Genomic DNA, 23727 nt, shown 5'->3' with positions numbered 1-23727 from the left:
GGAAAAAATAGTTTACAATTTATCTTTCTTATTATTTATATATGCAGAAAAGAAGCTGGTGGGGTTTAATGTACAGATTTGTCTTGCATGAGTTATGAAAACTTTTTTTGTTTGTATCTTTATAATGATTATTAGTTGTAATACTTATAATTACTGAAGTAAATTCGTATATGAAGAGAGCAAGTAAGATTGTAATGTTCACTCTATCAAATCAGTTGTGAAAATACATTTGCTTCCTTACTTTATTTTAAAGTAGTTTTATATACATAGTCTAAGTGAGCATGTGACATGTGAGTGTCATTTCTGATTTTTCAAACATCAGGATTTATTTTAAGATTTTTCTTATTTTATTAAAAGAATAATGATTACATTTTTATACTGACAAGATTAGCTGTAATTTAAAAATGTTAAGATGTAGTATCATGTGAATGCCACAAATTAAAGGTTTTGTTATGATTTGTATAAAATTCCAAACTTTGTGTAGCTTTCGTAATTACACAATGATTCTTTTTTAATCCCTTGTCCTGTATAATTTCCCTTTTTATTTTTTTGGCTTTGTAATGGTAAATGGGGAAGCGAGTAGATTTTGGAAATTGAAAGTAACCAACAATCAAGCTAAGCTCCCAATGATAATGAGTATCACATACACAACTCACAAGTACTTGTTGGTAGTATATATGGCTAGTCGGATTTGGACCACTTGGTAATTGAAACAAAAGATTTTAAAATTTATTATTAGACAAGATGGTTTCAATAGTGGGACATCCGGAGTCGAATATACTCATACTAACCATTCATAAATCCATAAATATATATGTTTAATAACATAATTGTTACTATTGTGTTAGTTGTTAATTTGTGATTGTGTTTACTGAATAGTTTTTGTTAAATAATCTATGACAATGTTTAAATATTGACTTTATTTTTTATATTTATATGAATAAAATAATTTGTATTTGATATGCAATTGCATAAATTGCTCACAATTTTGTTAATACTTCCTAAATTTTTGGATAATCATAGTACACCTGATATGCAAGGACCCACGATAGCAAACCTCACAAGTATTCATACATCTCCATGCCTAATAATAAATATGTATGAAATAGACATGATTCTGTAGTACACGACACGTACCCATTGTAATTCCTAAATAGCACGTGGGTTAGCTGTGAATCTATAGTGCATTGAAGAGTATAAAATTATATAATTCTACATTCTCCTAACTTATCTTTAAAAAAATAATTATAATGACTTTTTAGTAAGCATAACTAATTTATTAGGAATACGTGGCATTGCTCATAAAAATAAATAAATGAAAGATGATATGTTTTCTTATTAAATTCTCTTACAATATAAACTCAATCAATAATATTTTTTATTAATAATTAGTTTATGAGTAACCCATATCATTTTAGAATTATTTGGAAATAAAATATAACATTATCCATCAATAAATATTTTGGTGGGACACTTAATTATCGTTATGTGTTAAGCTGTGGGTTCCTATTATTGAGATAGAATGATGACTTTCAATAAAAATATTACAATGATGACTATGTGTGTAAACCCCACTATAAGAAATCTTACTGGTGATAAAATCCAAAAAACAAAACCTAATTTTCTATAGGGTAAAGATAAAGATACATTATCCTCAAGTATATCCCAAAGTTTATTCTAAACTAATCATAATATAATATATCAGTTAAAAAAATTAAATACTCATAACTTTATTTTTTTTGCTTCATTATAATTGGTTAGAGACTGACTAACATACTTGGAATAACGGATCTCCATCCAAAGTCAAGAAACAATTCAATTAATTATACTGAGAATTTAGATACCTTACACCATTAGATCAATATATTATTGGTTAGTGAGTGATTTTCAATGGGACCAAAATGGTCATGTACCCTAAAGAGTTCCTTATTAATATTTATGAAAAAAATTAAAAATTTCAAACATTTACAGTAAATAAAATATACAGCAAGTACTTAAGAACTACATAGCCGTGATCAAAGTTTCAATTTGTTTAATTTTAAAATAAAGCTTCTCATACAACTCTTAGGTTTACAACTGTACATAACAATCCACATGTGACTCTATGGGACTAAACAAAACCAAAATTGAGAGAATATCAAGCAAAAACTAAGTACAAAAATTGGGAGATAATTGAATTAATAAATTTTGTTGAGAGATTTGGATTAATTCAACTCTCCCCATCCCATAAAAAGAGTAAAACTATGAAAAATCAAAAGAAATAAAGCATGCTTTTAATGTTTTGTCTAATAAATCAATCGATTATCAAGTAATACTTAAATTTTTACTAATTACTCAATCATAAACCACAATGTACAATTTCAAAGTTTACATATTTCTTATAATACTTCAATCTGGGACAATATTTTTAACAAAAAATTAGTACAGTTACTAGTACAAAATTGTGTTTAAGAGTCATGCAAGTATCATTACTAACTCATACTCCCCCATTTTGCAGAATCCACTCAATTATGGAACAGATTTGCAGTTACATAATCCATTGAGTCAGTGCACTATCTAATACGGTTCTTGAAAAGGAAGTTAACATCTGCAAGAGACTTAGGATTCCTCCTTGCAGTAATCTGGATAAGTGCACCATCAACCAGCATGTGCTGCAGTACTCTTGCTATGTTCTTTGTATCATCAATGCCAAGATGATGACTTCCATACATTGGTATTTTCAGTTCCCTCATCATTGTCGTCATTCCGGTAGCCTGTTATCCGTTATAAAGGAAACATATAATAGTCAAGCATTGTAAATTAGGATTTCAACAAAATACATACATATATTTGTATTGCCGACTCCACCTAGTGAGATAAAGGTTTGGTTGTTGTTGTTGTGTATATCTGTGTGCATGCATAAAGTGGCATATCTAGTTGAGAGTAACCCTTTACTGCAATCGGTGAGAGGAGGGAGTCTGGGTCATTAAACCATACATAGATGGCCTAGTATGGTTGACTTGCTAGGATCCAGGGTAAAAGCTTAGAACATATCAGATTAATTCGAAATTTCGTAATTTGTTAGGTTAATGCTTCAAAATCTCAACCTTAAATAGATTTTAAATAATGGCATCCATCTAGAGTTATCAGTCAGTTTTATTTGTCATGGTGGACAGACAAATAGATTAATTATTCATATCATATCTTTCTGCCAATTCCTTGAACATTGAAAGAACTCACCCTCCTGCTATAAAAGTTCAGATAAGCATCTTTGAGATTAATCCATTCCATGAAATATGGAGGAAGCTTCATCCTTGACACTTCACACTGCTGAGGGACCTTTGTTTTCAAATCCCAATTTCCACTGCAAAAACAACAAAAAAGAACAGTCAGTTAAATAACAAATTTCTGGATATATAGGGAAGGAAACAAAACTCAAGCTCGGCCTCTCCTCCATATATTTAAAAGGTTTAAATTTGAAACCAGTAACACATACACCTGGTAGATTAGAATTTATAAGGGAATTGATATAACATTACTAACAATAATTAAGCAATGTAAGCATAAGAGGCAAACTAGTGACACTTACCAAGTTACAAATGCTGCACGATTAAGTTCACCACCCATCCACAACTGATGTTGCGTCAACCATGCTTCAAATTGTTGAATAACTTCCTGGAATGGTATCGCCGTGTCATGCCAAACCCTGGCAAAAAAAGTTGTGTTTAATAATCTACCGGTAGCAATACCCCCTGTCTCTTCTACAAAATTATTCGAAGCAAAAATCGTTCAAAAGTTAGTGCTGGTCTGGTAAAGATAAATATAGGCACCATCTATACATGATTATACTGGTTGGATGGTGGCACTTTTGAGCAGGTGATAATCTCTTGGAGTGTATCATCATCATAATAAGTCTACTATTGCCTATTGGACAAGCTATTTATAGCTAGCTTGCTACTCTCAACCTTAAATTACAATGAATGATCTTATTTCACTGGGCTAATGGCTAACCTCTTGCTCATTGGACATATCAAATCATAGCAAAAAGTACTCTCTACAAAAACTTACTGCAACCAACAAATTAAATTATAGATAAAATATATTATCATCAAAGCACTTACATGAAGAAAGAAGATTAGCGGAGAGGAGTTTTCTGCCTGCTTATTTGATTGTTTTGGGAGTAAAAATAAAAAGGAAGATTCAGAAGACAATATACGTTACAAAGTTAAATAGAGGAGTTCCATGAGTGTTATCTGTGACCAAAATGTGTCTCCCAACCTTAGATTCTTAGAAGAAAAGTTTACTGGACAGCTATAAGACTTACAATGTTGTATGGAAGTCAATGTTGTCGGTAAAGCACCAATAATAACATCATCTGATCCATTTACCCGACTCCACTAGTGGGAAAAGGCATTGTTGTTCTTGTTGTATATCTACTACAATGATAAATTCGGTAAGGATAAAGTAAAAAAGTTGCATACCTATCAACTCCGAATTTTCCATACTTTCCTTCAATGTATTCATTTATTCTTTGTTCACTCATTTTTGTGGGCCTCACAAACCTGTTAAAGAAAGAACAGATAAATGAAATTGTAAGAGGAAAACCTGCAAAATGACATACATACTTAGCAGTTTAAATTCAAAAGAAACTAACCTAAGAAGTAAGAAGTCAGAACGTATTTATCACTCATAGTTGCAAGAGTCACAAGCCAGTTCTTGCATTTAAGGGTTCAAAACTCGAGATCCTACTATTCCATGTAATGGATATAGTATATTAAAAAATAAACAATATACAAATGATGGCTATGTATAATTAGTAATTGATCTTTCTTATAATTGCTATTTCTAAGAAAAGCAAGTTCAACTTGTAATCCTTGAAATATTCTTTCCTTGCAAAACAAAAATAATATAGAATTACAAAAAAAGTAAGAGAGGGAGATGAACAAAGAAAAAGTTACATAATATCTCAGGTAATCACAGAATTGTCAGAACTCGAAACACGATTCATGGTAGACATGCTATAAAGTGGCAGATCAAAACCTGTGGAAAATGTCTTCAACTTGCATTGTTTTTGCACTGATCATTAGAACTGGAAACTCAAGAATCTCAACCTTGCCCTCTAAATCAAGCACAAGGAAAAAGTCTAGATTCTGAGAGCATATTTTGTTTAAATCAGAAGTATTCACTTGAAGCTCCCGGGAACAATCGTGATTGAACTTCTCAAGGTGGGTAAGATCATCCATCTGCAAATTTGGAGAAAACAAAATTATTATAAACTTCAAAGAGAAAGCTGTGCAAAGTTTCTAAGCTGCAAGTTTTGTTTTACGTAACAAAATCATATTCCAAATTTCCAATCAATTCAGCTACAATCTTCTAACAGCAACAACTGCAGCTTGTGTGCCTGTCCGACAATGCCTTATTCTGAAATTAGAGCTGAACGATTTAATTAGCTATCTTCACATAAAGTGAAGATCATATTCCAAGCCTACAAAGATAATGATTAACGGCCCCAAGTTTCCTTCTTAATGACAAATGTCAACCATAAAACACCAGGATTCGAACCTGCTGAACTGAGAGTGATACACAGGAGTGGAAGTGTGGAACTATGTTAACAGAAAGGGAGTGGTCAACCCCTTCAGCTATTGGCAAACCCATTATTGTAACAAGTCGTACCGATGTTTTAACAAATTTATTAAGGGAAAAAACTGAGTTTTACTCATGCTCTGCACCCTATACAATGAATTCTGATTCTGCCCTGGTCTTACGTGTGAGTGAACAAATGAACAAGTCAACTAGCAGCATTATCATGACAAATTACTTCTCAATAAAGCCAGTAGCATCCTCAGAACAAAGTGATTCCTTTTCTAATGTTCATAAGCATAATTGGTGATTTTCTATGCAACATTATCCATGCGCTAGGAATCAATCTAGTGTTGAATCAGACTAGTAGCTAGTTGTTAATAAACCAAATGTGGTAGCCAAATCTAATAACCAGGAACTGGGTCTAAGAAGATGTAAAAGAATCAGAATGCTTAAGATTTTGTGAGGGAGACTTTGGTGGGAAATAAAAGACGGGGAATGAAGGTAAATAGGAGGCAAATACTGAGTATCGACTCTATTTTTATCTGAGTGTTCATCCTTTTCAGTCTGAATTTCTTCTCCCTCCTTCTTGATTGTATCTCTTTTATTTCCGAGTTCGTTCCCTCAATCTTGTGGATTGACTATTGTCACTACTCATATCATTTCAATTGATTTCATAAACAACATTGTCTTGAGTTGGCTTCCATATAATTGTTTACAAAATTTCTGCATTGAACCATTAAATACCTATAATCTCTATTAGCTACAATTGTATCATGTAATTATTTATCTTTGAAAAAGTTAATCAAACACATAGCATACAACCAATATCACCAGCACACAGACATCATCGTAGTTTAGTGTCAGTTAAAAGTTAGATAGAAAATTGCTTAACAGTTAGTTACTTCTCTTGTTCTATCTAAGCCTCGTGATTAGCTCAAAGTTAGAAACACAGAATTCTCATAATAATAAAAGCTTCGAATTTGGATTAAACAAAGAATACCCAGAAACAGAAATGAAGTTAAAGTTGATGGGTGGTCAAAACGTTAATACCATTGTGCACTTTCCCTGGGTGTGGTACAAGCACATGGGTCTCCAACGAGATTGAGGCTTGTGTTCAGTGGAAAATGATGCAGAGATTGTGAAAGAGTGCATTGGAGGAAGAGAGAAATAGGTCAGAGGTGAGAAGGAAGGAACAAAACGAGCACGGTTAGAATATAATAAAATCTTGGATAAGGAAGCCTTCAGAAGCGCCATTTGAGGAACACGATCCAACGATTTTGGAGCAGCACTCGACTGAACTAGGTAGCAAGTAGGATGATGAGTAGAGGATTATATGTTTATCCAATTAGAGTTTACTGACAGACACAGTAAAGTTTTTTACTACACTACTGTCAGTACATCTATCATCACCATATTTTTTGTAAAAATAAAAACATTTATACTGTCTATATACATATTAAATTTATCCATTTATTTGTTTCTAACTATGAAGCATGAATACTGATACGTGTGTCGGGTACAATACGTATCTGATACGCTGACACGTATTTTTTCTAAAATACAGGATACGATACGTTCAGGGATACGCATATAAAATAATAAAAACACATAAAATATGATGAAATTATAAGTGTAAATCAAAATATTCAATGTAAAAAATATGAAATTTTAAAATCACTGCCCTCCATAACAAATCTATCTTATTTAATTTTAATAAAAACGAATCTATCCTAAAATCATTGTTCTCCATAACAAATATATTTTATCTTATTTTAATGAAAACGAATCTATGTTATCAGGTTTTATTGGAAATGAATATATCTTATCCTGTTTTATTGGAAACGAATCTATCTTATCATGTTTTATTAGAAACGAATATATATCCTATATTTTATTGAAAAAGACCATATATCATATATTTTACTGAAAACGAATCGAATACGTGTCTTAATATTTATTTATTTTATTTAATTTTTTTAATTTTTGGATATTCTATGGATACGTATCTTTCACGAATCTGAGCGTATCCGTGTCGGATACGTGTCGGACACCGACACGTGAGAGTGTTTGACGAATCCGTGCTTCATAGGTTTCTAACACTAAAATTTAGAATTCTAACAATTTGAACTGTTATGTTTAATTTTTAAAAATATTTTATAGAAAAGAGTTAAATATGTTATATTAAAGATTTATCTTCTCTTTAAATTAATTCACTACCAATATTAACATTAAAACATAAAACTAATTAAATTTTGGTTGTATTATGAGGTACCTTAAAATGTTGATTTGGAGTTAGTAAAGTAATATATCACCTGCCCTTTTTGTATCATTTATTTAAGCATAATGATTAACATATGAATTTGAGGATGAATTCACACTATAAAAATATATATTAAATCCATTGTTTTAAGGGTATAAAATGAGGATGTTATTTTTGGAAATTAAATTCCAACCAAGATTTTAACTCAGGACCTTTATCTCAAAATTTCCTATTTCTATGCCCTAAATCAATTATATCCCACCAAAAACATAAAGAATATTATTTTATGTTTTCAAGCATGTGATGACCTTTCATTAGATTTGGACATAAGAGGACACAAAAAATGGGACAACCGATCCCTATTCTCAATAAGTTAGGGGTGGAAATACGAGCCCGTACAGTTATGCCTGACCTGCCAAAATATGGGTTGGCCCGACTCGACCCTTAGTGCTAAAATATCTCAAAATGTAAGCTCATCTCATATTTGACAGGGCTGGCAGGTCGGGGCTAACCCATTTTTTCTTTCAAAACACATATTTATAACCAACTCAATCACAATTTCAAAAATAAATAATCATCACGCCTCATAAATGTGTTTTAAAACAAAAAATCACAAACTAGAGTCCACAATAACTTACCATCTTAGTTTAAAACTTGTAAGTTCTAAACATGACATCATAGTCTTAAACTTTTAGATTTCTAGTTCACAATAAAGCTTATAACTCCTAAATTCACAATAATACGGGTAAGCCCGACCCACTCCTGCCCGCCAAAATATGGGATGACCCAACCCTTATTATTAAAAGGGCTCAAATCTCTAGTCCGACCTATTAAAAATGTCAATCCAAATGAGTTAACTCGTCGGACCAACCCTCATCTTTAAACTTAAAAATACTATCATTACACAAATACATAATTAAAAACCCAACCGTTAGCTACACAAGATCATCATACCTCAATAATACTATCACAATACAACTGCTAAATACTTAAAAACATAAAATGAGCGAGGGATGAAATTTTTTTATAGGAGCAACAAACTTTGCCCCATAATTCCCCACACCCACTTTTGATGAGCTGAATTTCAGTGCACCAAAAGTCATGGTTCTAATAGAGATGTACACTAAAGAATGTTATATTTTCAGGAATCATATTTAAGCCATAACATTAATTTATCAAAAGGATTGAATCAGTCCTTTCTGAACATGCTCTGAATAATATTTGAATAAAGATAATGCATCACTATGAATAAGATTTCTCTGTGGTGATGTTACAAAGTCCAATTAAATATTTCTTGTCTCATGAAGCTCTATGCCGTATTGAAATACAAATTAATCTGTATTCTGTAGTTCCAGTGTAGAAATAATAAGGGCAGGTATATGTTTAGTAACCATTTTATTTGTGGATTCACTATTGTTTTGAACTTTTTCTGGCATGCCTTTGATAGAAAGATTTTATCCTTTTCATACCCTCTCTAAGAGCAGATTGATCAGCAGCAAAAGTAATGCGAAGCCAATCTTTTAGCCCTACTGCAGTTCCTGCAAACAATTGTCATTTTTGATTTGTTACAAAATTCAACAGCAAACTTGTAGTGTTATGCCAAAGTCAATGATAGCAGTGGATAACAGACTCAAAGATTTATCAACTGGTATTATTTGATCTACTATGGTTAAATTATTTTAGTTATGCAGCTCATTGTCATGTGAATAATATCACTGTAAACTACATTGATTCATATACGTGTCTCTCATAGGTTCACTAAAAATGACCCAAGGATAAAAAAAATGCTTCATGCACATTATTTAGAATCGCATCCCTCACATTTGAGTATTACCTGACATAATTGGAATAGATGTATGCAACCTTACTCCTAAGTAGATAAACTATTTTTCAGGATTTGAACATGTGACCTCATGATCACTAAACAACAACTTTATTCTTATGCCAAGCTCACCGTCTTAAATAAGACGTGGAATAGATTTGAACCAGAGATTTGGGGTGATACAAATACAACCTTACCAACATGCTATGACTGCAACCATAAAAGCATTGGGGTGAGAGAGGCTCTAACTCTAGAACTCAGGATTACTCATTAGCTATGAGACTTACATGCTAGACAACTGTAAAGTTGTTGCTTAGTGACCATGAGGTCACAAGCTCAAATCCTATAAACAGTCTATTTGCTTGTGACAATAAAACTACCTTAATCTACCATCCTCAAACCTCACTAAGAGGATGTTTCGTGCACTGGGTCACCCTTTGGAATATATATGTGCAGAAAATAAGATGAATCCACCAGTAACTAAATGGTGAAAAATGTGCAAAGGTGAGGTGATGTGTATGTAAGCGTGTAAGTAGATGTACTCAGAAGCATGATTTGCACAACTGTACCTGGAAGAATGATAACAGACTCCTCCTTTGCAAGTTTGAAAGAAAAATCAATATCATCACTAATATCTTCCAGAAGTGAAACATTTAGTTTCACCTGCAAGTCAGTAAAAAAATATAAGAAAATGTGCCTATAAACATTTATTCCGTTTTAAAAGAACAACAGTTTTATCCTAAGTTCCTTACCATCATAGCCATGGATCCTTCTGGTTTGTAAGGACAGGAAATGCATGGAATATCATCTATCTCTTGACAACATATGTCTAATGTATGCTTCAAATTGTCAATGGTTTTCTGGAAGAAAATGTCTTCAGTTTGCGAAATTATTCGAGGTACAGCTGCCTGTCAAACAGGAAGTGAAATCAATCAGTAAGAAGAAATAAGTAACAAATGAATTCATGTCATGCAAGAAAATTCAGGCTGGTCAAGATTTTTGATGAATTTATAACATATATCAGCATCAAATATCTTGGACTTGATCATAGAACTGGCAGCAGCATATGAACACTACTTCACAATGACTATGGAGTATGGAGAACACAGAGCTGAATTGAATATTTTGTCAATAAAAAAAATGACTTTGCAAGAATTATTCTAGTTTACAGATAAATCTAGTCTGCTATGATGTTCTATCAAATGTGACATTTGTTTTTTCATCTTAAGATGACAACATACAAATTCAAGTAAAATTGAGTTGCTTCAATTAGAAGCTTTATTGTTAACAATAGAGCACATGCTTCCTTTTTCTTAACTTGATAATAAGCATCCAGAGAGAATTAAAAACCTGGATGAAGGTGGCTGGACCTCCCAAAAGATCAAAATACTTTTTAATGACCTCAACTACCTGCATAAGAAACACATAGAAGCAGGCCATATAATAAGATTACACTATTAGGTCATATACTACAGACCAAAGGGGTCTTAAAAATATTAAAAATACAGAACAAAGAGAGTGGGAGGGAAGAAACCTTGGGTTTTCTGTAAGTGCCAGAAGGATCATTTGTGACAAACCAACCAAGCCTCCATCCAGGAACTATCCATCTCTTAGACAAAGACCCAAGAGTGAGAACAGGAACAATAGAGCCAAAAACTCCCATTGGCACAAAAGGATTCGCCCCAAATGCAAGATGACCATAAACCTCATCAGCAATCACAATAGTTCCAACCCGTTTTGCAGTTTCTGCTATCTAAAGTGCAATATAAGACAAATATGTAAGCAATTTTAGGGTGAATTTTTTCTCTCACAATAAGTTATTGATAAAAAATGATGGTTTAGTGGACGAGACTTCCACTTATGGGTTATGGGGAGGTTAGAAATACATAGTTTTTTCCTTATAAGTAGAGATGTTGTTTCAAGGAAATCGTGAGTCCATGATCTCATATCCTTAATTAACAATCTTATCATTATGCCAAACTTACTCCCTTTCACAATAGTTATCGATCCTCTAAAGAAAGTGATGCTAAGTTAGTCCTTAAATCTAGAAGAGCCCATCACTTAGTATTAAATAAGTATGTTAAGATTTAAAGTTTCACCAATTAAATCCAAGGAAGAAACATCATGCTTTTAAACATCCTTAGACTTATTCAATGACCCTTTTTCTTTAAAGAACAAAGTTTGTCGGATCAAGATCTTTTGTTCCTTTTTGTGTCCCGGACCAATCAAAATGTATTATTTTATTTAGAGAAAAAATTATAAAAATAAAAATAATAATTTTATATTATTTAGATTATCTTGAGACAGAGGATCCATGTTCAAGTATGTGACCCTAATATCTTTCGAAAAACAATTTGACATATGACTCCAAGTTTTTTGAACTCGTAACAAGCTAATCCAACAACACAAATGCTATCATGTTATTTGGTTTGAGGCCATTTTTTTTGTTAAGCAAAATGCATTAAAATCAGCATACGGTGCTAACCTTCTCCAAATGATTGTAAGTGTATACATTTCCACAGGGATTGCCAGGGTTTATAATAACCAAAGCAACTGTGTTCTTATCTGCAAGAGCTTCAATAGCATCAAGATCAGCCTCCCAATTTTTCTCTGGTAGTAGATCATAATGCCTCACTTCAACATGTCTAAATGCAGCACTAAGTTCATAGAGTGGAAAGCCTGGTCTTGGAAGCAAGATATTTGCACCAGGTCGAGCAAGCATTGCAATTGATACATCAATGGCTTGTGTGCATCCACAAGTGATGAAAACATCATCAGATGATAGCTGGTAAGGAAGGTCACGTGATAGATATTCAGCAATAGCACTGTCATCAATATCAAAGTTACTTATGGTTGCATTCAATTTTGAAAACAATATATATAGTAAGATGAAACAAAATCCAAGCAATTTAAATACACTCAATCATATGAGTAAAAAGGAAATAACATGTTATACAAAGAAGTAACCAGAGTCCAAAACTAACTTAGCCTCTGGATACCCAATTCCCATTCTTAGAGGTAATTTTTCTTGGTTACTCAAAATTGAATAGGTAGTTAAAACGGAACATAAAGAAAGAGGGAATTTACAATGCAAATATTGAAAACATATAGGACTATAAATCATCAAAAGAAAATGGAGATATAATTATAAAAAAACTTGGGATGAGACAGATGGATCATGAATTTAGGCTATAGTAGGATAATAGAGTAACTTATCGAGAGATTTTCACCCATGAGCTACATGAAAGAAGTATATGAGTGAGTTTGACACATCATCTTTGACCCAAAATACATTAGGCCCATTCACTTATATGTTCTTTACTTCTTTCACTTTTAGTGTGAGTTACTCTAAGTTGAGTATAGGATACACTAGAGTTCAACTCTTTATCTATTTGCACTATCGTTGGCTTATCGTGAACAAAACACGCCGCCTTGACCTCTCACCAAGAAGACTTTCGACACGAGGATCTCCCATGGATCTATCAGCCACTTGTCACTTTCAATACTTAGTTGAGCCATGGAACCACCGGCTCTGATATCACTTGTTGGGAGATCTTCATCCATGGGCTATGATATTCTTCCATTAGCTAAGTAAAAGAAACCTATAAGTAGATTTGACATTATATCTTTGACCTAAAACCTTAAGACATTAGTTTAATGGATGCATCATCCACTAATATGCTATTTAACTTTTCCACTTTAACATGGAAATTCTTCATTTACACTTGTAATACTCAACCTAACTGATTCTAAATCTATTCTAAAAAGTAGCTCATCATAGGGTTGTAGCAGTAGTACTACAACACTTTACAAATTGTTAAAAGATGCCAAATTAAGATAGAAAGACGTGCACTCAACAGAAATTGTTACAATTAAACAATATACTCATATCGAAGTCAGAAAAACAAACAATAAAAAAATAACACAAACAACAACAATGACAAGAAAATTGAAACTTGCAACATAGAGATAAGGAAACATTACTTCCTAGCCTGAAGAAGACCAGCAGTGGGAGCATAGCCATGAAACTTGTGAGACTGAAGTGTATCAGCAACAGCTTCTTCAGCAACACTTGTGGTGTGGAAGCATGTATAAATTGTTGGGTCACCCATCCCTAGAGATATAACTCTCTTGCTATCATCATAATTCTCACCAACACTTGCCATTAGAAGGCTTAGAATACCCTTAATGGTGATGGTTGATGTTGTTTTTGATTCATAGTTCACACCCACAACAGCACCATTTTCCATGGCTCTCCTCTGTAATAATTACCACACCTCTGGCTTAGTTTTTGGGATTTGGAATTTCTCTAACTATTGCATTTATATAATTATATGAAGATAAAAAATGATGGGCTTGTTCTGAATTTATTTATGAAATTATTAAGAGTTTGGTTTTCCCAAGACCACATGTTAGGTCGTTGTCTTATGCTTTAAAACCAAAGTTTGGCGGCTTCTATGATGAGCCATGCATGTGTAAATGTAAAAACTAAAAACATTACGTGCGAAACACAACCGTTGTCGTGTTACAAAATCTGTGGAAGGAAGCTAATCATCATGGCTACTATTGGAGCCTGACATTATATTATACAACAAGATTGTTTTTATAACATGAATAAAGCTTGGCAATTTTTTAAAGGAGAAATTGTAGATATTTATTTCTTGTCCTATACACGAAGTTATATTTACAAATGATAAAATTGTTTATACAGTATCCTCTAATATTTTAAATTTAGAAATAATAAAAGAATGAAATGAAGATATTTCAAATTATTTTTATTAAGAATATAACATTATAAGTTACAAAAATATAAACTTAAAAATAAGAGGAGCATAATCAATGCATAAATGTAAAGCATATTTGGGTTTCCCAAAATTGCTTAAGTAATGTAAAATTACTCAATTAAATTTTTTAACTCTCATAATAAAATTCACAATTTAGATTCAGTAAAAAATACGAACATATTTAAATTATCACAATTACTATTAAACATAAAATTATATGTTAAAAAAGAGTAAAATTATCAAGAATACATTTTTTATGATAATAAATAAGATGATAGGGTGATAGTAGATATTAATAATTTTGAGGGTATTAAGGGAAAAATAGTATTTCAATACTCAGATTGAGTTTTGTTAAAAGAGAAAAATGAATTTTTGTATTTCTTCACAATGTTATTAAATTTGTACCACTCATTAACCCACTCTGGGTATTTAGTTAATAGATCATTGGCTAAATGCATGAGTTTCTCATTGGATCAATTGACTTAGTTTAACATCACACAAGTATTAAATTAAACAACCAACGAAAAAGATTTTATTAGCAAAAAATTAACAAGTTAAAAATATTATCAAACAATATAAGTTTTACATTTTAATCACAACAAAATTGTACAAACAAAATTAACACTTAATTAAACAAATAAGGTTTTCTTACAACACAATCTTAAAAATGACAAACCTAACTGTAAATATGTTGAAATGATAAGATTTTTTTCACCTCACAGGGCTGTTATTTTGGTGTTTTTTAAATGATTGATAATGCTTGATCGAGTCAAATCCAATCATCCTTGGTTTAACGTACAATCGGAAGAGATTTTTGTAACAACGTTTGTTCTCAAGGCATGATTTGAGTCCAAATTTAACTTCAGCTAATGGACTTTTGGAATGTCAGACATACTTGGAAAAAAAATCAAAAGTATATCTGGAGGCTTCATAAACTTTCATGCCTCCTGAACTGTATGTCACGCAAATTATTCTTTAACTAAAATTTTAATTTGTCCAAGAAAAACAAAGTAGCAAACTAAGTTACTATTTCAAATTAAACACGATCTAAATCGTGATAGACACTAGCATGTTAAACGAAACTATACATGAAAATTTTGCTTACATTTTAATGAGAAGTTAGAGCAGTGCTTGTTTTTGAAACCTGGAAAAAATGGGAGAGCTTTTTCCCCGTTTAGCGTTCACTATTTTCATCACAAAAGACCAAAACAATGTGTTTATACCAAACACTCCACAACACAAACTAATGATACATGATTTGTTTTCTTTGGAGTTACGTGTCTCCCTCACACCTTCATGTATATTATACACAACATAAATTTATTATAGGATTTGTGGTTTGGCTCTGAATTTTACACGGAATGTTAACAATTTTTTTTATATTTTTAAAAGAGAAGCTTTCATCATGAGATAAGACTGATGATTCATGCCATATATTGATCATACATGATGTTGACTAATAACAAGGGAGTATAACATTCATGCATGATCCATCTAATTTATAATTTGTAATTATCCTCACACGTCACTTCATGCTTTTCGGGAATCGTAATGTAGGTGTAACAAAAATTAAATACAATGAACTAAAATAAAATAGTACAAATTATATAAATAAGTTTACCAAAAAATATACAAATATAAATTAATATACATGTAAATACAAGTAATCTTTTTGAGATTAAGGAATTATAAAAAGGAATCATATAAATGTGGATGGATGTGTTATCTTAATTTAAAAGTTTAAGATATCATGAATCATATAGTATCCTGATTTATAAGATTTGTTATGAATGATTTAAACATACTAAAATATGAGTATAAGACTCATAACAATGCAATAAGATTAAAAAACACAAATTCGAGTGCTCATATAATTCATAAGTTATAATGTAAATATTGTAGCAAAATTTTAAATCATAAGAAACATCAAAATAGAAAAATAGCATCAAAGTGATGACAACAACTAATAAAGCACGAAACAGCATTAAAATTGGACCGATAAAAAGTTATTTTAAAAAAAATCTCAAACAAAGTCAGATTTTTAGGATTTTCAAAACATAGGTCATGTGCGACCGAACTAGTTTTTTAGTGGAACTCAGTTGTGTCTGGCTCGCGATCCAAAAGCGGTTCTAGATATACAAACAGATTGTGTCGATATAGCAAGCAGTTTTGGAGCAAAAACAATTCCACCTGTGATTTATCATTGAAGAAACGTTCTACATTGATTTGCGATTGGTATCTCATGATTTATAAGATGCTTACTACATGGACAGAGTTAATGTTATTTTTTATTAGTTTTGTTTTTAAAAATGATCCTTTATTCATATATCAATGTTATTGACTTGAAATAGTGAACGAGACACTGTTAGAGACAAGTGATCATCATCCCTTACTACATTGGTTTTTATACATTAGAAATTAAAGAAACAAGAAAGAAAAAAAACTAGACTAAATGGGGAAAATTCATCTGCAGAATAGCGAGAGCTATTGGGGAGAGTCCAAAGTTCAGCTTAGACATGTAATCTCCCAACATATTTCCTTATTTGTAAATATGATGAATTTGAACATCTCAATTTCACCTAAGTAACTCACACATATTATGTAGCACACTAGCAATAGAATTTAAGCTAATCTGCACTTTATCAATAATTATATGGATGGCTTATAAGGCATGCACTCTCCAAAATACTTTGAAACAAAAGATTTGTTAAATTAAAATGTTTTTAGCCGTTAAAACAATCAATTTAATATGACATAATTAGTAACATTTCCCACTTGGAAAAAAACAGTAACATTTTTATTTTTTATTTACAAGTTTTAATTTGGTTTTTTATTTACTAACCTAAATAATTTTATTGGTGTTTTTTAAAGTTTGACCCTCCATCAAATTCGTAAAAAAAAAAGCAATACCTAAACACCATTACGTTGCTTTTACCTTTTTTTGCAATACTTATAGGAAATCAAGGGTTGCATTTGCTCATATTCTAGAGGAAGTTGATTAGCATAAGAGACAGAAGATAGCAATGATTTCAGGTAAGATTTCATCTTAACTATATATTGTTGGTGTTGATTCGTGATTTCTTTTAGGATGTTCTTGCGATCTTATAAGTATTGATACTTTTGGATTTGGCCGTCTATGTGGAGAAATACTCAATTGAGCAAATCCAATTTATCTCACTTAATCTAATGATTAGGGGTCAAATGTGGTAAGGGTGTGCAATTAGTTGAGAGAGAAGTTGAAAGAACTAATCCGCAGGAACTCATAGTAGATGTGAGAAATTTGCTACTACATCTTTGTTCACCGTTGGATCGAGCTAAAATCTGGACAGTTGATTCACAGCTTCCGATACTTCATTCTGAATAGTTAAATTGGTGAAACGCGTCCAAGGTGGTAGAAAATGAGTCGCGACAGTGGTTATTTTTTTGGTTTTTTCTGCAACTTTGTGTTCTCATTTTTAAGTTTGTTGCCTTATTGTATGTCGTATTGTTGAACACGATTTATCCTGCATTTTAGAGACAATCTTGTATTCCTATTTTAATCATAGTGGAACTTGATTGACTGGTTTATACCCATAATTTTTACTTCTGACAAGAAGATTTTACATGTTAAAAGTCTTTTTTGTATTTTTACCTACTATTATTATTTATTATTACTACTGGTAAATTCTAACAAGTTGGGAAAAATTATTAACAACTTAGCTAGAGTTTCATCTTAAATTTCTAATCAAGACTCTCATCATATTATATTATATTATATGTAAATTAGTGTGACAATGAAGTGATGACCCAATGGAGATGCGGTGAGCAGGTAATGGAAGAAGGCCCCAGCATGCAGATTGAAGATTTGATTTGATGTAAAGGACGTTACGAACAAAAATCTTCTATCTCATAATTCCATATCATTATTATTTTTAATGCTAATATAAGACACAAGTTAGTAAAATTTTGAATAAATCAATTGTTTCTTATATTCGTATTCAAAATACAAGCTATGTTAAATTCGGATTGCATCAATGGTTGACACTCACCTTGCAATATCACCTTCCCCAATCCCACAATAATGTTGCTGATAGTGATGGATTGGATTGGATTGGATTGTGATTGTGATTGGATGGATGGGATGGATGAAGAGAGTCTCATGATTAATTAATTAATTACTTTCCTTAATTGAAACCCACACTATTCAGATTGCCAATTGATCACATGAATTTTGTCAAGGAAATAAACAAAATAATGGAAAACTAACTACTTATAAATTTTGATTTTTACAAATTTTCAAACCCGGAAATTATCATGGATTAATGATCAATGTGTTAATATATTCAAAACCACATACCACCAATTTCAGCTTTTTATTATGTCTATGTTTGTTCCAACATTTTTGCTTGGGTTGCTAGTATTAATTTATTGGTGGCAAGAAAACCTATCCAATGTCTTGTATGAGGTGTAAAATCAATAAATCAACCTCAACTATATACCCATGGTTTCAGCTTCACTTTCCCTGGTCACAGATACAAAATACCCACTTTCAGTAACATTTGTTTTGTTCTACGAATGGTCATTGGTATGGGTACGAATGTGTTGTGTTATTATGGTATTAAAAGCTGGTACTTAGTTCATCACATCTTTTATGCCAAAATATATGTCACTTTATTTTCATATGTTGTAATTAATCAGAAAATAATTAATAATTATATTTTTAATTTAAATACATTTTTTTAATCAATTAAAATTCATAATATGAAATAGAATTAGATTTCATATAACAGTAATAATAATAATTCTCTAGTTTTGGTTGTATTCGGCTCATAAAAGGGTCCCTGTTATACGTGTAATTTTCTTCTATTGAATATCATTTGTACCTTGTAGAAAGAGGTGTTTTATTTTTAGTAGAGTTTTTCAGTGGATGTGATTATGATTGAACAGTTAAATGGATCAATCACACCATTGAGATGTCAAGTAAATCCTGCTAACTATGATGGGTAAATCAGAGTTATTCAGCATTTCTCTTTTGGAAATTGGAATATGGATCTCCGCTACACATCACTCTAAAAGATTTTTTTCAGTTTAGTAATTAATTTTTACTTGGAGAAATGTGGGTCCAGCTGTGCTGAGTTTGAAAGTGAAGCTCATGCAAAATAATAAGTTTTTTTAGCCCAAAAATGATTTTAGCAATGGATAAAATAAGATGAACATCTATTTTATCCAACAATTTTAAGAAGATACGCATCCAACAATTTTAAATAAATAATGGACGAGTCTCAATTGTTGCCTTGATTTCAAGAGAGATCTGTCTTGTGTCACACGTTGCAAAAAATCTGTATAAAAGTATACAATTATTTGAACATTTAATACACTACATTGTATTACTAGTTTCCTAGGATGATAATATCCAATCTTGATGTATGCATGTCATGCCATTTCAGTTCAAAAAAGCTTTTAACATCTTTTTATACTGGTGGGTTAAATTGATAAATAGGTGAATTAGTCTTAATATTGGTACGATATACTAATTATACTGGTTATGTAATTATACTGATCAAAACTGACTAAAATCGGTCAAAATTTGCTATACTGACCGGTTTTCATTTGAACCATACCGGCCGGTTTTTACTTAAAAATAATTTTTTAAAATATTGGTTTTTTATTGATTTTTCAACATTAATATTAATATATTATATATGTATATCTAATTTCGTCGGGATTTAATTAGTGAATCACTGGTTGAACTGTTATACCACTATACCAGTTTGATGACCGATATAATATTAATAACACCTTAAAAAAATTACTAAAATGTTAAAACAGATGAATTATCTTTCTTTCACAATGAGAGGAAGTGAAATAATAAATAAGACAATGTTGTGAGAAAGTATCTATTATCTTAAATATGAGACATTGAATAGGATTTTGACATGTGGCAAATAAATATCAATGGTCTAGATTTAAAGTTGAATTTTATTTTAATTATTAAATAAAAAACAAAATAAACTGAAATACAAAGCAGAGGGGAAGAAGAAGAGAAGCCTATTCCTTCATGTTGGAAAAACAAGCAAAATGTTCAATCTTTCATAAGAATTAAAACTCACATCAATCATATTGCTTTATTCTATTGTTGTTTCAGCTAGGAAAGACCCAATCTTTTTAGGCTCCTTTGTTGCTGTTGTTTTGTGAGTGGGTGAGTTTATAAAATTTTAAGTTTTATTACACATTGCTTGAAAAGGATGAAGATGAGAAGAGGAGTAGTGTAACTTATCGAGGGAAGACAACACTTTTCCCTTTCTCTACTGTATTCCGATTTATTTTATTTTTTATTTAATAATTCAAATAAAATTCAATTTTAAATCTAGACCATTGATATTTATTTCGCCACGTGTCAAAATCCTACTCAAGTACTGGCCTCTTTGGTACTGGAGAGGAGCCTCTATCTCCTTAAATATATAGCCCTTTGAAAATTGTACCCAATACGTTTAAAAGGACAAGCCTGGGAAGTATTTTTTATCCTTTGAAGTCCTCAAATATTACTAATCAATATTAACTTCAAGTTAGTAATAAATAATGTTGTGTAGTAGTGAATTGATTTCTTTTAAGCTGGGATTTACTCATAATAAAGTGAAGACACATTTCTCACTTCATCAATTATTGTTTTGGATGAAATCCAAGAAAAAATATATATGTAGATGGCTCTTTGATTTGTCAGTATTTAGACTCTATAGTGTATTAGGTACAAAGTTATTTTTGAAGATTTACAGTTTTACCTAGATGAGTTGATGAAGCTTATTCTGTTGGAATTGAGAAATCAGAATTACTTCGGTTTCTCTGTTCTGCATTACTTGCAGAACACGAAAAGAAGAAAAGAAGAGAATAAGTGAAGAATTGTTAAAGAGATTAGGAGGAGAGGAATTGAGAGAAGAGAAAGGAATGAGGGGAAAGTAATTCACTTGAATTTTCAATGTATTCAATGCACTATTACATCAAGCTTGATCAATTCTATTTATAGAAACTCATAACCAATTTGGTTGTTATGATTTCTATTTATAGTAATGTGCAAAACTAACTCAATCAATCCTATACAATAAGCTATGAATTACACAACAATTATTACAAAATCAACATTCCCCATTAATTCATGCTTTCTATACTAACTATTCCCAAGAGTGTTCTTTGTTTCTCAAAGTCTATCTTCTTCAAAGGTTTAGTTAGCAAATCTGCCAATTGATCCTTGGATTGACAGAATTCTAGTTTTAGAATGTTCTTCTCTACTTGATCTCTTAAGAAGTGAACTTGGTCTCAATGTGCTTGCTTCTACCATGAGCCACTGGATTCTTTGCTAGATTTATTGCTGATTTGTTATCAACAAATAACCACATAGGTTCATCCTCCTTCTGCATTCCCAATTCAGTGAGCAATGCCTTCAACCATACTGCTTGTTGACCACCAAAACAGGCTGCAACATACTCTGCCTCACACGAAGAAAGGGCAACTATTTTCTGCTTCTTTGAACACCAACTTATTGGTGCTTCACCAAGCTTGAATAGATAACCACTTGTGCTCTTCCTATCATCCTTATCACCACACCAATCTGCATCAGTGTAGCCATGAATGATGCTTCTTCTACTGTTCTGTTCTGTGTCTCTTGATGCAGGGAACAGAATGCCCAAGCTCATGCTTCCTTTGAGATACCTTAGTATCCTTTTCGCTGCTACTAAATGAGTATGTCTTGGATTTTCCATGTACCTGCTTATTAGACCCACTGCATAGGCAAGATCAGGTCTTGTATTGCATACATATCGAAGAGATCCTATCATTTGCCTGAAGAAGGTTGAGTCTACTGCATTGTCTTCTGAGTTCTCAGTGCTAGAATTGCATAGTGAGTGTCCAGTTTCAATTGGAGTTGAAGCTGAGTTGCAATCTAGCATTTTGAATCTTCCAAGTATATCAGTAATATACTTTCTTTGATGCATTAGTATACCTGCTTCAGTTCTGAGAAATTCGATTCCAAGGAAGTATGAAAGGCTTCCCAAATCAGTCATCTCAAACTCATATTTCAGCTTTTCTTTAAACCATTCAATCTCTTCAATGTTGTTGCCTGTAATTAGCAAGTCATCCACATAGAGGCATGTAATGATAGAAGCTTCTGTAGTGATCTTTCTTGTATAGATGCCATGCTCATTGATGCATCTCAGAAATCCTAGCTTCAGTAGGAATCCATCTATCCTTTTGTTCCAAGCCCTGGGTGCTTGTTTCAAGCCATACAAGGCTTTATGCAGTCTGTATACTTTGTGCTCCTCTTCTGGAATTACAAAACCAGGGGGTTGTGCTATGTAAACTTCTTTGTCTAATTGACCATTTAAGAAAGCAGATTTCACATCCATTTGACAAATGTGCCACCTCCTTGAGCTTGCTATTGCTACTACAAGTCTTATGGTTTCTAATCTGGCCACTGGTGCAAAGACTTCTTCAAAATCCAGGCCTTGCTTCTGTAGAAACCCTTTTGCTACAAGTCTAGCCTTGTGCTTAGAGACTGATCCATCAGGCTTCAACTTCACCTTATACACCCATTTGACTAGGATAGCTTTCTTATTTCTTGGCAAATCTGTTAGTTCCCATGTAGCATTCTTTTCTATGGAGTTAATTTCTTCCTTCATTGCTTCTATCCAGCACTGCTCTTTCATTGTTTGGTCAAAGGACACAGACTCCATTTCAGCTAGTAGAGCCATATTCACAAAATCTCCTTCTTGAGTGATTGCTGAGTCATCAAGAAGTTCATAATCTCTGAGTCTTGGTGGCAATTGTCTTGTTCTTTGTGGTCTTTCTCTCAATACAGCTTGATCATCATTGTTTATTTGAGCATCTTCTTCTGTTTGTATGTTATCCAACATCATCCTTCCTGAGTTGTTGGATGTCTCATTGGATTCATTCCAATCCCAAGCTTCTCCTTCAATGAATCTTAAGTCTCTGCTGTATGAGATTGTATTTGTTGTAGGATTGTATACCTTGTAGGCTCCTGTTGAATGATAGCCTACAAAGATCAATCTTTCTCCTCTGTTATCAAGCTTCCCTCTTCTACTTTCTGGTATGTGCTTGAAGCATATTGAGCCAAACACCGTGAGATGTTTTGCACTTGGTTTGTGTCCTGTCCAAGCTTCTTCAGGAGTCTTGTTCACCAACCTCTTTGTAGGACATCTGTTCAAGAGATAGGTTGCTGTAGATATTGCTTCTGCCCAAAACTTCTTTGGAAGTGACTTGGTCCTCATCATGCTTCTTGCCATATTCAACAAGGTTCTGTTTACCCTTTC

At 32.1% G+C, this 23727-nt stretch overlaps 2 protein-coding genes across 4 annotated transcripts; both read right to left on the bottom strand.

The window, feature by feature from the left end:
* On the bottom strand, positions 2305-6909 carry LOC109363217 (uncharacterized exonuclease domain-containing protein At3g15140). 3 transcript variants are annotated; one of them, XM_019609394.1, is made up of 7 exons: positions 6613-6909; positions 5020-5222; positions 4461-4541; positions 3569-3685; positions 3220-3343; positions 2529-2753; positions 2308-2498 (listed from the first exon to the last, which is right to left on the bottom strand). In XM_019609394.1, the coding sequence occupies exons 1-6, from the start codon at positions 6814-6816 to the stop codon at positions 2553-2555; spliced, it is 930 nt and encodes a 309-aa protein (XP_019464939.1). In that variant the 5' UTR covers positions 6817-6909; the 3' UTR covers positions 2308-2498; positions 2529-2552. The 3 variants fall into 3 exon arrangements, with proteins under 3 accessions (XP_019464941.1, XP_019464939.1, XP_019464938.1); XM_019609396.1 differs by having other exon boundaries at positions 2305-2755; positions 3294-3343; XM_019609393.1 differs by having other exon boundaries at positions 2308-2753.
* Positions 8961-14006, bottom strand: LOC109325989 (probable aminotransferase TAT2). Its single transcript, XM_019558642.1, has 7 exons — positions 13629-14006; positions 12130-12469; positions 11179-11397; positions 10995-11054; positions 10397-10552; positions 10214-10307; positions 8961-9360 (listed from the first exon to the last, which is right to left on the bottom strand). The coding sequence occupies exons 1-7, from the start codon at positions 13892-13894 to the stop codon at positions 9233-9235; spliced, it is 1263 nt and encodes a 420-aa protein (XP_019414187.1). The 5' UTR covers positions 13895-14006; the 3' UTR covers positions 8961-9232.

The sequence above is a fragment of the Lupinus angustifolius genome, chromosome LG13, assembly GCF_001865875.1.
Source record: "Lupinus angustifolius cultivar Tanjil chromosome LG13, LupAngTanjil_v1.0, whole genome shotgun sequence".
Lineage (NCBI taxonomy): Eukaryota > Viridiplantae > Streptophyta > Magnoliopsida > Fabales > Fabaceae > Lupinus > Lupinus angustifolius.
The sequence above is the reverse complement of the archived record's forward strand: the minus strand, read 5'-3'. Positions and strand labels throughout refer to the sequence as shown.

Coding starts and splice junctions, on each gene's coding strand:
- LOC109363217 (XM_019609393.1), bottom strand. CDS start 6,816: ATGGCGCTTCTGAAGGCTTCCTTATCCAAGATTTTATTATATTCTAAC. Junction 4,542..5,019: donor GTTGAAGACATTTTCCACAG/GTTTTGATCTGC, acceptor TTTCTTTAACAG/GTTTGTGAGGCCCACAAAAA. Junction 3,344..3,568: donor CGTGCAGCATTTGTAACTTG/GTAAGTGTCACT, acceptor TTGTTTTTGCAG/TGGAAATTGGGATTTGAAAA.
- LOC109325989 (XM_019558642.1), bottom strand. CDS start 13,894: ATGGAAAATGGTGCTGTTGTGGGTGTGAACTATGAATCAAAAACAACA. Junction 11,055..11,178: donor GCACTTACAGAAAACCCAAG/GTTTCTTCCCTC, acceptor TTTCTTATGCAG/GTAGTTGAGGTCATTAAAAA. Junction 10,308..10,396: donor AAGGATCCATGGCTATGATG/GTAAGGAACTTA, acceptor ACTGACTTGCAG/GTGAAACTAAATGTTTCACT.